The 14,635-nt window shown below is 47.7% G+C and overlaps 2 protein-coding genes across 2 annotated transcripts; both read left to right on the plus strand.

Annotated features, from left to right (window-relative positions):
* The first annotated feature begins 1,337 nt into the window (after positions 1–1,337).
* On the plus strand, positions 1,338–2,859 carry LOC117851677 (putative 12-oxophytodienoate reductase 5). The gene is made up of 2 exons (XM_034733547.2): positions 1,338–1,821; positions 1,930–2,859. Exons 1-2 carry the CDS (start codon positions 1,482–1,484, stop codon positions 2,712–2,714), a joined length of 1,125 nt encoding a protein of 374 aa, XP_034589438.1. The 5' UTR covers positions 1,338–1,481; the 3' UTR covers positions 2,715–2,859.
* Positions 2,860–12,310: 9,451 nt separating this feature from the next.
* LOC117851681 (putative 12-oxophytodienoate reductase 5) lies at positions 12,311–13,834 on the plus strand. Its single transcript, XM_034733550.2, has 2 exons — positions 12,311–12,796; positions 12,905–13,834. Exons 1-2 carry the CDS (start codon positions 12,457–12,459, stop codon positions 13,687–13,689), a joined length of 1,125 nt encoding a protein of 374 aa, XP_034589441.1. The 5' UTR covers positions 12,311–12,456; the 3' UTR covers positions 13,690–13,834.
* Positions 13,835–14,635: the final 801 nt, after the last annotated feature.

The raw sequence follows: 14,635 nt of genomic DNA on the forward strand, positions 1-14,635 counted from the left end.
GTAATTTATATATAGATTTAGAGCTCATTTTTTAATATTTTTTACAATGATAGTGGCAGGTAACCTTTTAAAAAATATAATAGATCAATGGCTATGATTATTAGAGTTTACACGATTGGTGTTTGATATTTTTAATTTTTATGAGAATTTCTCTCTTTTTTCTAACTTGTCTCGTGGGAACTAATGTGGAGTCTCCAATGGAAAAAAAATGTAGGGTTACCTCATGTTATTTTTAATAATAGCATCTGTGGGTAATATAGATGCAAATTTAAGGGTGAAAACTTTTAAGTAATAGTGGTAGGCAATTCAGTTGCGGGTTATTTTAAATATTATTTATAATGGTATAAGTGGGTAATTTTGATGAAGATTAGGGGGTTACTTTAATTAATTTTATATAATGGCAGAGGTGGGTAATTTATATATAGATTTAGGGGGTTACTTTAGGCTATTTTCATAATGGCATAGGTGGGTAATTTTTTAAAAGACATAATAGATCCAATGACTATAATGATTTGAATCTATCGATCGATGGTCGGATGTTTTGCTTTTTTGTGAGAATTTCTAGGATTTCTCTCTTTTTCTAGAGTGTCCACCTAGGAATCCTAGGTGGCTTCACCTGGAGGCTTCAAAAGGAACCTCCAATTAGTAATAGTAAGATTGGAACTATATTTAATGTAAACAAAACTTATATATTTTCTGGATGCAATTTTGGGGTAATGGTGCGTAGTAAATTAGGTATTGGGAAAATTACAAAAGCACGCCTGCAAAAGCTAGGGGAGTTTTGAGCATTCACCATCTTTATTATTAGTACAGATATTTAATCTTAGCTGCAGATTTTAAAATTGGATGCCAAGAAGAAAATTCGATGTCCTGGGCCCCTAAAACATCTGCGTGTTAGATAAGACTCCTTGAAAAACGTTAGAAAACATTTGTCAATGAAATATGTTGTGACCCCGCGCTACGAGATAAAGCGATCCTTTTCAAATATAAGTGAAGCGTTATGCATCAGATGAGCTGCATTTCTTGATCAGTCGTCATTCAGGAAGAATACCAGGGGATGACGTACTAGTGGCGTCATCTCTAGCTCATGATGATGGGCACCAGTGTCAGCATACAACGTACCTGCATAAAAAAAAGGGAAATAGCATGGCTGCTATTGTTTTTGGAGAATGACATGGCTGCTATCGCTGGTTACACGACAGAGATCAAGAGATGACGTCGGCGACGGCGTGGGAGGATCAAAAGGTGGACCAGTCAAAAAGGAGGCGGCTGGCAAATGCCAGGCTGCCAACACGCCCGGAGCAAACCCTCCGACAGGTATAAATACTCCTCCACCCCGGCCGGTTGGAGAGCACCACACCACAAGCAGAGAACAAGCAAGAGCTTACTCGCAAGCAAGAAACAGAGCCAAGCAAAGCCACCTAGTGATCGCTGATTTCCTTCATCGGCAGCGCATCGGCGATCTCGATCTAGCAGACAACATGGTTCATCAAGAGGTGATGCCGCTCCTGACGCCATTCAAGATGGGGCGGTTCGAGCTCTCCCACCGGGTGGTGCTCGCGCCGCTGACCCGGTGCCGCTCCTACGGTAACGTGCCGCAGCCGCACGCCGCGGTGTACTACTCCCAGCGCGCCACCAGGGGTGGCCTCCTCATCACGGAGGCTACAGGTGTGTCTGCCACTGCGCAGGGGTACCCGGAGACCCCCGGCATCTGGACGCAAGAGCAGGTCGAGGCGTGGAAGCCCATCGTCGACGCCGTCCACCGCAAGGGCGCCCTCTTCTTCTGCCAAATGTGGCATGTCGGCAGGGTCTCCACAAACGGTAGGCATCCACACTAACATCTCAAAATTAATCTTGTTCAATCAGCTGCCTGGTTGGTTGATTATTGTTCGTTCAAACGCTAATACGTCGTTGTGAACGAAATGGCAGATTTTCAACCTGATGGACAGGCGCCCATTTCAAGCACGGACAAGCAGATTTCCCCAGACGCCGAGCCCGGCATGGTGTACTCCAAGCCGCGGCGGCTGCAGGTGGACGAGATCCCGGGGATCGTCGACGACTTCCGGCGCGCTGCGCGGAATGCCATTGAGGCAGGGTTTGATGGCGTGGAGATACACGGTGCGAATGGGTACCTCCTTGAGCAATTCATGAAGGACGGAGCCAATGACCGAGATGATGAGTACGGTGGAAGCCTCGAGAATAGGTGCCGCTTCGCAGTGGAGGTGGTCGACGCTGTGGTCCGTGAGGTGGGAGCGCAGCGTGTGGGCATCAGGCTGTCACCGTTCCTCGACTACATGGACTGTGTGGACTCTGACCCAGCGGCGCTCGCCGACTACATGGTTCGGCAGCTTAACAAGCACGAGGGGTTCCTCTACTGTCACATGGTGGAGCCTAGAATGGCCGTTGTTGATGGTCGTAGGCAGATCCCGCACAGGCTTTTGCCATTCCGGAAGGCATTCAATGGTATGTTCATTGCCGCTGGCGGATATGATCGTGAGGAAGGCAACAAAGTAGTCACAGATGGCTACACCGACCTCGTTGCTTATGGAAGGCTCTTCTTGGCCAATCCGGACCTACCTAAAAGGTTTGAGCTTGGCGCGCCGCTGAATGAGTATGACCGTTCCACATTCTACACGCAGGATCCAATTGTTGGCTATACGGATTATCCGTTCCTTGACGAAGACAGCAGTGACCTAACTGCAAATGATGCTTAATCATCCAGTTCAATTGTTCGATTGTGATTAATAACGTGCTACATTCTTGCGAGAGGCACAAGTTTTATTTCTCCCTTCATTGTTGCTTTGTTGTATCCAGAATAAAATATCAACTCTGTTGATCATATAGTCCTTCGTTTCTTTACATCTTGTTGTTCACTGCTATGGTTGAGGTTGAGAACATCTTTTTAGAAATATTATTGTGGCTCAGGTCCAGCAATTCAATTGTTGTTCCGCTGAATGAAGGAAATAACAGTTGGTTCAGGAAGCAGACACCATTTACTTGGCTTGAATTCAATTTGTCTGAATTGGCCATACACCATTTATCTAACCTGTCAAATTTAATAGGAAATAAACATATAATTTACTGGATTTGATCTCCTTTCGTACAAACACCACACCTAACAAATCAAATTACTGAAACAGCTACTCATCTGGATGACACTTATTACACATTCCATCCGTCTGGATGAGTTCTGACTAACTTCTGCACCCGTTCAATTCTGCTGGTGAATAACTCAAAAATGATCCACAAAGTGAATATATTCATTCGAGAGAAATTACTGAATATCACCCCAGTGCTCGGAAAGACTCCATCATCGGAATTTTGGTGCCTCGCACTTAGGTAAAGACTGGGATACGTACTGAATCGAACCTATATTTTTTTAAGGAATAAGTCCACATTACCCACCTAAACCCTGCCAAAAGTCTAAGGCACAACCCTAATCTATGAAACCGCCTAATGTTTACCCTCTATTTCCTCAAACCTGATATCAGGATCTCCTGCTGGTGTTTAGACCCAGCAACATACCGAGGGGGTGCCCGAGGTAGTGTTTGATTTGTGGGGCTCGCCGAGGTCAGGAACTCGAAAGTGAACACAGATATCCGATTTAGACAGGTTCGGGCCGTTGAATAGCATAATACCCTACGTCCTGTGTGTTGGTTGGATTGAATTGCTTTGGAGGGATCCGTGGCTCGCCTTATATTGTTGGGGGCAGGGTTATAGGTCGGTTGTTTACAAGTTTGGATTCGACTAGGCGAGTCCTACTCTAATTGCTACGAGTAGTTTTCCTAATCCTCGACTTGTTCTTGTCCTACCACGTAGACTACACCGTTCTGCACCGTAGCCTTCATGTTTGACACGTCTCGGTGTCCAACCCTATATCTAGGACTGTCCAAACCTTTGGGTGGGCCCATAGATGTACGTACGACAAGCCCCCGAGTACTTTTTAGTCAATTGCAAAAGTTCTGAGTACTTTTGTAGACCTCACCGACTAGTTTTTGTGCTCTTCAAGTACTTCATCGTGTTTGAGTCTTCAATTGTACCCGAGCACTGCCATGCGGCTAGAATGTGCTCAAGTCTCATTTAACTCGGTCTTGAATCTTCATCTCTTAAATTTTTATATGGAAGTGCGACGAAAGTCGCCCTCCATATGGAGTAAGCCCGAGCCTTAGGTTGAATTGAAGAATCAGATTGAGGGTCAATCTGTAATTTGCATCTCTTTTTCCCTTAAAAACTTAGAGAAAAAACTTTTTAGCTGATGGGCACGTGGCACACAAGCCCCGAGCCGTCACACGACTAGTTTGGTGGGTATAAGGGTCAACCTTCGGTCAACGTAACCATCGATCAATAGTAACCTTATCTCCTTTGAAAATAGTGGTAACTGACAATCAGGTGCGAAATCCTCGGGTCAATTAAAACCTGACTATTCCTTAATTCCCGCTGCTGTTTACTGCGCTACGGTTATAAATAACAGAGGAAAATACCTCTTCCGTTTTATCTTTGTCATTTGCTCTTTCAACTTGCACACTGTAGCCCTTGTTGGTGTTTAAACCCAGCAACCTACCAAAGGGAGTACCCAAGGTAGAGTTTTAGTCAGTGGGTGTTGCCAAAATCAGGAACTTGATGGTGTACGTAGGCACACGATTTAGATAGGTTCGGACTGCTGGATCACGTAATACCCTACGTCCTGTGTGTTGTTTGCTTGTATTCAATTGAACTTGTTTGGAGGGGGTACCTGCCCGTCCTTATATATTGGAGGAGCAGGGTTATAGGCCGGTTGTTTTACAAGAGTACTAGTCGGATTCGACTAGAGAGTCCTACCCTAACTGCTACGAGTAGTATCGGAGTCCTCGACTAGTTCCTGTCCTCCATGTAGAGTACGCCATCCTACACCGTAGTCCCCATATCTAACATGTTTCGGTGTACAGCCCTATATACGGATCTGTCCAAGCCTTCTGGTGGGCCCATAGATGTATGTACGACAAGCCCTCGAGTACGTTTTAGTCAAATGCAGCAGTCCCGAGTACCTTCACATGCTTCATCCAACTAGTTTTTGGTGCTCTTCTGAGTACTTTGTCGAAGTTGAGCCTTCAAGTAACTCGAGTACTGCCATGCGGCTAGAATGTGCTCAAGCCTCATTTAACGTTGTCTTGAAAATCTGTCATTGAATTTATATATGGAAGTGCGATGAAAATCGCACTCCATATGGAATAGTCCCCGAGCCTTAGGTTAAATCGAAGAATCAGGCTGAGGCTCAATCTGCATTTGCATTATCTTCGCCTTAAAGTTCCAGAGAAAAAACCTTTTAGCCGACGGGCACGTGTCACACAGCCCCTGAGCCGTTACCTGACTAGTTTCAGGAGGTATAAGGGTCAACCATTGGTCATCGTGACCGTTCGCCAACAGTAACCTTATCTGTTACGGTAATTTTGGTAACTGATGGCCGAATGCGAAATTAACGGCCAGAGGTGAAAACATCGGGGCCATTACCTCCGTTTACTTCGCTTCTGTTATAAATAGACGAGGGAAGTTATCTCCATTTACTCCGCCATTGCCATATGCTATTTGCGCTGAAAAAACCCTACTGCCCAGCACCGCCGCAATCCAATCTGACAGCGCCAACATTGCCTCCCTCCTGTGAGCCCCCGAGCATATGCGCGAGAAGAGGCTTATGACATCCAAGATGGGAAGAAAAGCATCTGCTTCTAGGGGCACTGAAAGTTCCAAGAAGAAATCTGGGAAAGGGAAAGAGCCGCAGCTGCCTCTACCAAGAGTAGTCCTGGAATACTGCACCGCCAACCCACCAAGAGCAGTGAGTACCCGTGGTCTTAGCCCCCGAGTACTTATTTGAAGCCGTGTTGTTTTCTAACTTGTCTGTCTTTATGCAGGAAGATATACTTGTGTTCTATTTACCCCCTCCTCCTTCTGGCTCTGACGACATTGAGAGCGCCTCGCGTGTTTTTGGATGACAGCTTGTTGTACTGGGGGCCACGGAGGAGGAGGAAGAAGAAGAAGAAGAAGAATCTGAGTCCCTCAGTAGCTCAGACTCCGATGCTGCTAGGGCATATTGTGTGAAGGTTCGCACCTCGGACAAAGCTGGGGCATCCTTTGGCTCATTGAAGCGCCCTGCGAATAATGAGCTTGAGACCGCTCTGGCCCCACCACCGAAGAAGAAGCGGATGGTCACTAGGACGCACGCTCCGAGTACTCTACGCATCATCGAGCTCGCGCCCCCATCGGTAATAACCTTCGAGGAAGGGCAAGACCCTGAGGTGCGGGTACAATTATATACGTTTACTGATGCCACGATTACTCATCAAGACTTTTGGTCTTTGTAGGTTGTCGCGCAGGTGGTTTAGGCGACACAGACGACTACTGGCGCCGTCCCGCCTGAAATTCTAGCATCTGGGGAGCTCGCCGCGGTTGAAGGTGTTCTAGAGCCCCCTGCTGCTGAAGTACATCCTGCGGGTACTGAAGTATCCGCACAGGAAGAAGAGAGAGCTACCATGGCTGGCGGTAGTTAGGTTGCCCCGCAACAAGCCTTGCCAAGGGAGCCTTCCCCCACTGTCAGGCCTCTGTGCTTGGTGGGGGAGCCGCTGCTGAAACTGCGACGGTCCATGAGGTAAGTAATTCGATATTGTCGAGTACCAATTTTGTCTTGTGTAGTTGGTTGTCCTCTATCACTGATACTTTGTGTTGTGTAGGACGCCCTCTAGTGTGAGCATTAGGTTGGTTCAAGGCCAACAACTGATGGCGCTAGCCACTCGGCTGAGGGCATAGCCCCCAAGCCCGCTGTTCCACCGGCGGAGGGAGATCTGGCTCCGGCGGCAGAGACAGGTGCCATATCACTCGTTGCTATGCTGATGCATGACGTACTCGACTCAATGGCTAATGTTGCAGTGCCAGCCCCCGAGCCTGGTGTACCCGGGGCCCTTCCCATGGCGATTCCCGTGGAGATTCCATATCCACCTGTTGCCATGGAAGCTATGCCCATCAACGTTGCTGCTGATGAAGCCCCCAATCTTGAAGTCGCTGAAGCCCTTGAAGCCATGGCCGCCGCTGTCGGGATGTCTTTCGAGGCCGGCACATCGTCCGGCCTCGAGATAGTCCTAAAGCCCAGTGAGAGGATCAAGTCGAGCGTTGAAACTCGGGTAATTCCTGAGGAGGCCCAATTGATTGACGATCCTCAACTGGATGCACAGATGGTGGCCACCATAATCTAGATGAACCAGCGTGTCGTATCCTACACCGAGGTAAGTTTGAACTTAGCCTTGTACTGCACTTCTAGATTCCTGCGACTTGTACTCTGTGCAGCACGTAAGTATTGATGTCTGTATAATAGGACTCGATCAACTGCTCCCGCCGGAAGTCCCAGTTGCTGCGGGACTATGGCGAGACCGTGTAGCATGGTGAGGTGTTGGAGAAGGAGCTGGCTGAGGAGCGACAGTGAACTTCCTGACTTGTCATGAAGCTCGACAGCATGGCGGTGACCTTCTGGGTGCAGATTTAGGACTTGGAAAAGGAGAAGGAGCGCCTTGCTGTCCGGAACAAGTCACTAAATTAGAAGCTTGAATGTGAGTACTCCTCTTTTTGGTGTGTGCGTCTACTGGTAGCCAATAGTCTTGTGACTGATATTGCATCTTTCTTTTGCAGAATATAAGAATTAGGAACCCCAATTGAAGGCCTCCATAATAGACTGGAAGAACGGCTACTATCGGGTCACTGATCAACATGACAGGTTTGGGCAGCAGGTGTCCAAGCTGGAGTGCGAATTGGAGAACGAAACCAAGATGTGCCGGGATGGCGAGGTCAATCTAATCAACGCCACGACGACTATCCAATCGCAATAGGCCGAGATTGGGGCCTGTAAGCTGGAGCTGCAAGAGTTGTCTGCGGTGGCCCGACCCCTGGCTGACATGGTGGAGCCTCCAATTGATTGCGCGGATCCTCACCCGCTGGTAGAGAGACTTCGAGATGTGCTGGGGAAGATAGCCAGTTACGTCCAAGGGATGGCAAAATCCATCTCGAAGCAGCTGCTGGCTTTCGTGAAGTCTTTCTACCCTGACGTCGACTTGTCCCCTGTCGCAGAAGGGATCACGGGGGATTGCTCAGACGAAGTCTTCCAGCAGCGTTTGGAGGAGGTGGATCCCATCGCCGAGGAAGTCGCCAAGCATCTGGACCTGTAGTAGTCTGTTGTCTTTTGTAGATAAGAAAAAACATTAATTCTGCAATGGTGCAATGTATAAATACTTTAAGTCTTAATGCAAATTCATTGCTGGTGACTTGTTTATCTTTTTGGTTTAGTGCTTCTCACACTTGGGCATGATTTTGCTCGTACAACTGAGGTGAGTGTTTGCGCACAAGGCTACTATTGTGAGCCTCTTTAGAAGCGAGTTGTTGAGTACTCGGGTACCCAAGCTTTCTAGTAGTAGACATCGAGTAGTCTCTTAGGATTCCGCTGACTAGGGCCTATCTCCTCGACTTGTTTGAGTAGGATCGACACTGTGCCCTGGGAACCTAGAAAATAGTGGCCAGTATCCTATTTACAATGCTGCGTAGTCTTCTGACTACGGATAGAATCGACAGAGATGCTTGATGTTCCACGAGTTGTTGATATCTTTGCTAGAGAGGTGTTGTAGCCTGTACGATCCTAGGCCTGTGACCTTGGATACGATGTACGGCCCTTCCCATGGTGAATTAAGCTTGTGTAGCCCCTTGGTGTCTTGGATACGCTTGAGGACCATGTCGCCTATGTTGAAAGAATGCTCTTTGATGTTGCGATCATGATAGCGGTGAAGACCCTTGAGGTACCTTGCAGACTGAATAAGTGTTGCACAGCGGGCTTCTTCTGGGTTGTCAAGGTCTAGACACCTTGTCTCCTCTACCGCTCCTTTATCGTATTGCTCGACTGTTGGATATTTCCACATCATGTCATCAGGAAGGATGGCTTCTTATCCATAGACCAGGAAATAGTGCGATTGCCCTGTCGGTTTGCACCACTGAGTACGTAGCCCCCAGAGAACGTTTGGTAGTTCCTTAAGCCACTTGCCTCCTTTAGTGTTGCCAATGTCATGCAATCTTTTCTTCAAGGCTTCCAGTAGCATCCCGTTGGCACGCTCAACCTGGCCATTGGCCCGCGGGTGAGCGATGGAGATATACCAAACGTCGATTCCGCTATTTTCGCAGTATTCCTAGAACTCGTGATTGTTAAAATTGGAACCCAGGTCTGTGATTATCCGATTGGGGAATTCATAACGGTGGACGATATCATCGAGGAAATCAAGTACTCTGTCTGCCTTGAGGCAAGTTACTGGCTTGACCTCGATCCACTTGGTAAACTTGTCGATGGCTACTAGTACTTGGTTGAATCCTCCGAGCGCTGTAGGAAGGGGACCAATCATGTCGAGCCCCTAGCATGCGAAGGGCCATGTTGGCGGTATGGTGATAAGGTTGTAGGCAGGGACATGCTACTGCTTGGCGAAGAATTGGCAACCTTGGCACCGGCGGATTAGTTCTTCAACGTCCGCTAGGGAGGTGGGCCAGTAGAACGCTGCTCTGAAAGCCTAGCCCACGATTGTGCGTGAGGTTGCGTGGTTGCCGTAGATGCCCTTGTGTATCTCCTCCAATATCTCCTTGCCGTCTTGTCGTGTGACATATTTCATGAGTACTCCTGAAGACGCACCTCTTCTGTAGAGCTTTCCCCCGAATAGGACATAATTCTTACTTCATTGTAGGATCTGCTCTGCTTGTGTCTTGTCCGAGGGTAGTTTTTGTTCCCTTATGTAGTCAATGAATAGGATTCTCTAATCAACATCAATCATCATCACCTCCCATCTGGTGCCTCAGGACCACGATTGGTGGTTGTCGAAGGTGCCGACTCCATATGGATGGCTTGCGTAGTTCATGGACAAAGATTCCTGCTAGGACTTGGGCGTGAGTTGAGCCAAGTTTGGACAAGACATCCGTGGTGACATTGTTATCGCGAACTACTTGGTGAAACTCTAGGCTCGAAAATTTATTTTTGAGCTTGCGTACTTCCATACAGTATGCGTCCATGTTCTCCTTATTGCGATCCCACTCATCATTGACTTGGTTAATCACAGCCAGTGAGTCGCCGTAGACCAACAATGTTTTGATTCCTAGCGATACCTCCAGGCGAAGCCCGTGCAGTAGCGCTTCATATTCAGCTTCGTTGTTGGATGCCTCCCAGAAGATCTACAGGACGTATTTGAGTTGCTCATCTTTGGGAGATATCAACAGTACCCCTACACCGGTGCCCTCGAGCTTGAGAGACCCATCGAAGTACATGACCCAATGCTCTGGGTGCTCTGCCGGCGTTGGTAGTTGATTTTCCTGCCATTCTGCCATGAAATCGACTAGAGCTTGGGACTTGATCGCAGTTCTTGACTTGAAATCTAGGGACAATGCTCTAAGTTCCACTACCTACTTTGAAATCCTGCCTGTGGTGTCCCGATTGTGGAGAATCTTGCTCAGGGGGAAGTCAGTGATGACAGAGATCTTGTGTTCCAGGAAGTAGTGCCACAACTTCCGCGAAGTGAGTAGTATGGTGTATAGCAATTTCTGGACCGGTGGGTACCTTGTCTTGGAATCTGAGAGTACTTCGCCGATGAAATAGACGTGCCTCTGTACTTTGTATACATGGCCGGGCTCTGATCTTTCGACTACTATTGCCGTGCTTACGACGTTAGTAGTTGCAGCGATGTAGAGCAGCAAGTCTTTATTGGAGCTAGGCGCCGTGAGGATCGGTGGCTTTGACAAGAAATCCTTCAACTGTTGCAAGGCTTGGTCTGCCTCCTCGGTCCACTGGAACTTATCTTGCCGCTTGTGTAGTTTGAAGAAGGTAAGGCTCTGTTCTCCAAGTCTTGATATGAATCTGTTAAGGGCCGCCATACACCCAGTAAGCTTCTGAATGTCTTTGATGCTAGACGGAGCTTACATATCGATGATGGCGGATATCTTCTCGGGATTTGCTTCAATGCCCTTATATATCGGGAGAGCAGGGTTACAGGTACAGGAATACTAGTCGGATTCGACTAGAGAGTCCTACTCTAACTGTTACGAGTATTTTTCCGAGTCCTCGACTAGTTTCTGTCTTCCACAGTCTTTATATCTGCCACGTCTCGATGCGCAACCCAGTATACGGATCTATCCAAACCCCCTGTACATCGTGGCAGGCGCGCGATCAGAAACAGCTCGACGGTCTGTCTCTGTCCTTAAGATAGAATGCATTGCAAAATTCTTCCTCCAAACATTTCGCTGGGATCTCGGAGTAATGGTATCCTTTTGTTAAAGGTCTAATTTTGGTGAGCTCATGGCCCGTAATTGTTGTTATCGCTTCATGCAATAGTACCAGCTCTTTTCTAAAACTGCTTGCAATGTCTGCAGTTAACTAAGGTGTAGCACCAGATACTATATTTCCAATCAAAATTTTTGGAAGAGCTCACTTGTTCAGTTGTTTGGTCAGCATACGTGCGACGATACAGCATGGTTTGTAGTTGGGGGTTGAATTTCATACCACCGCAAAAGATGGGGGTGTAAAATGGACTTCTTCATTTTTTGAACTGCACTAATATTTATTTATTTATTGCAAATAGCTCTATTACTATTTGTTTATATTGGAACTATATTTAATTTAAACAAAACTTATATATTTTCTGGATGCAATTTTGGGGTAACGGTGCGTAGTAAATTAGGTATTGGGAAAATTACAAAAGCACGCCTGCAAAAGCAAGGGAGTTTTGAGCATTCACCATCTTTATTATTAGTACAGATATTTAATCTTAGCTGCAGATTTTAAAATTGGATGCCAAGAAGAAAATTCGATGTCCTGGGCCCCTAAAACATCTGCGTGTTAGATAAGACTCCTTGAAAAACGTTAGAAAACATTTGTCAATGAAATATGTTGTGACCCCGCGCTACGAGATAAAGCGATCCTTTTCAAATATAAGTGAAGCGTTATGCATCAGATGAGCTGCATTTCTGGATCAGTCGTCATTCAGGAAGAATACCAGGGGATGACGTACTAGTGGCGTCATCTCTAGCTCATGATGATGGGCACCAGTGTCAGCATACAACGTACCTGCATAAAAAAAAGGGAAATAGCATGGCTGCTATTGTTTTTGGAGAATGACATGGCTGCTATCGCTGGTTACACGACAGAGATCAAGAGATGACGTCGGCGACGGCGTGGGAGGATCAAAAGGTGGACCAGTCAAAAAGGAGGCGGCTGGCAAATGCCAGGCTGCCAACACGCCCGGAGCAAACCCTCCGACAGGTATAAATACTCCTCCACCCCGGCCGGTTGGAGAGCACCACACCACAAGCAGAGAACAAGCAAGAGCTTACTCGCAAGCAAGAAACAGAGCCAAGCAAAGCCACCTAGTGATCGCTGATTTCCTTCATCGGCAGCGCATCGGCGATCTCGATCTAGCAGACAACATGGTTCATCAAGAGGTGATGCCGCTCCTGACGCCATTCAAGATGGGGCGGTTCGAGCTCTCCCACCGGGTGGTGCTCGCGCCGCTGACCCGGTGCCGCTCCTACGGTAACGTGCCGCAGCCGCACGCCGCGGTGTACTACTCCCAGCGCGCCACCAGGGGTGGCCTCCTCATCACGGAGGCTACAGGTGTGTCTGCCACTGCGCAGGGGTACCCGGAGACCCCCGGCATCTGGACGCAAGAGCAGGTCGAGGCGTGGAAGCCCATCGTCGACGCCGTCCACCGCAAGGGCGCCCTCTTCTTCTGCCAAATGTGGCATGTCGGCAGGGTCTCCACAAACGGTAGGCATCCACACTAACATCTCAAAATTAATCTTGTTCAATCAGCTGCCTGGTTGGTTGATTATTGTTCGTTCAAACGCTAATACGTCGTTGTGAACGAAATGGCAGATTTTCAACCTGATGGACAGGCGCCCATTTCAAGCACGGACAAGCAGATTTCCCCAGACGCCGAGCCCGGCATGGTGTACTCCAAGCCGCGGCGGCTGCAGGTGGACGAGATCCCGGGGATCGTCGACGACTTCCGGCGCGCTGCGCGGAATGCCATTGAGGCAGGGTTTGATGGCGTGGAGATACACGGTGCGAATGGGTACCTCCTTGAGCAATTCATGAAGGACGGAGCCAATGACCGAGATGATGAGTACGGTGGAAGCCTCGAGAATAGGTGCCGCTTCGCAGTGGAGGTGGTCGACGCTGTGGTCCGTGAGGTGGGAGCGCAGCGTGTGGGCATCAGGCTGTCACCGTTCCTCGACTACATGGACTGTGTGGACTCTGACCCAGCGGCGCTCGCCGACTACATGGTTCGGCAGCTTAACAAGCACGAGGGGTTCCTCTACTGTCACATGGTGGAGCCTAGAATGGCCGTTGTTGATGGTCGTAGGCAGATCCCGCACAGGCTTTTGCCATTCCGGAAGGCATTCAATGGTATGTTCATTGCCGCTGGCGGATATGATCGTGAGGAAGGCAACAAAGTAGTCACAGATGGCTACACCGACCTCGTTGCTTATGGAAGGCTCTTCTTGGCCAATCCGGACCTACCTAAAAGGTTTGAGCTTGGCGCGCCGCTGAATGAGTATGACCGTTCCACATTCTACACGCAGGATCCAATTGTTGGCTATACGGATTATCCGTTCCTTGACGAAGACAGCAGTGACCTAACTGCAAATGATGCTTAATCATCCAGTTCAATTGTTCGATTGTGATTAATAACGTGCTACATTCTTGCGAGAGGCACAAGTTTTATTTCTCCCTTCATTGTTGCTTTGTTGTATCCAGAATAAAATATCAACTCTGTTGATCATATAGTCCTTCGTTTCTTTACATCTTGTTGTTCACTGCTATGGTTGAGGTTGAGAACATCTTTTTAGAAATATTATTGTGGCTCAGGTCCAGCAATTCAATTGTTGTTCCGCTGAATGAAGGAAATAACAGTTGGTTCAGGAAGCAGACACCATTTACTTGGCTTGAATTCAATTTGTCTGAATTGGCCATACACCATTTATCTAACCTGTCAAATTTAATAGGAAATAAACATATAATTTACTGGATTTGATCTCCTTTCGTACAAACACCACACCTAACAAATCAAATTACTGAAACAGCTACTCATCTGGATGACACTTATTACACATTCCATCCGTCTGGATGAGTTCTGACTAACTTCTGCACCCGTTCAATTCTGCTGGTGAATAACTCAAAAATGATCCACAAAGTGAATATATTCATTCGAGAGAAATTACTGAATATCACCCCAGTGCTCGGAAAGACTCCATCATCGGAATTTTGGTGCCTCGCACTTAGGTAAAGACTGGGATACGTACTGAATCGAACCTATATTTTTTTAAGGAATAAGTCCACATTACCCACCTAAACCCTGCCAAAAGTCTAAGGCACAACCCTAATCTATGAAACCGCCTAATGTTTACCCTCTATTTCCTCAAACCTGATATCAGGATCTCCTGCTGGTGTTTAGACCCAGCAACATACCGAGGGGGTGCCCGAGGTAGTGTTTGATTTGTGGGGCTCGCCGAGGTCAGGAACTCGAAAGTGAACACAGATATCCGATTTAGACAGGTTCGGGCCGTTGAATAGCATAATACCCTACGTCCTGTGTGTTGGTTG

The sequence above is a fragment of the Setaria viridis genome, chromosome 4 (assembly GCF_005286985.2).
Source record: "Setaria viridis chromosome 4, Setaria_viridis_v4.0, whole genome shotgun sequence".
NCBI classification, from domain to species: Eukaryota; Viridiplantae; Streptophyta; class Magnoliopsida; order Poales; family Poaceae; genus Setaria; species Setaria viridis.

Excerpts from the sequence above, each read along its gene's own strand:
- LOC117851677 (XM_034733547.2), top strand. The coding sequence starts at position 1,482 with ATGGTTCATCAAGAGGTGATGCCGCTCCTGACGCCATTCAAGATGGGG. Across the intron at positions 1,822-1,929 it reads CGGCAGGGTCTCCACAAACG|ATTTTCAACCTGATGGACAG; the intron begins GTAGGCATCCAC and ends ACGAAATGGCAG.
- LOC117851681 (XM_034733550.2), top strand. The coding sequence starts at position 12,457 with ATGGTTCATCAAGAGGTGATGCCGCTCCTGACGCCATTCAAGATGGGG. Across the intron at positions 12,797-12,904 it reads CGGCAGGGTCTCCACAAACG|ATTTTCAACCTGATGGACAG; the intron begins GTAGGCATCCAC and ends ACGAAATGGCAG.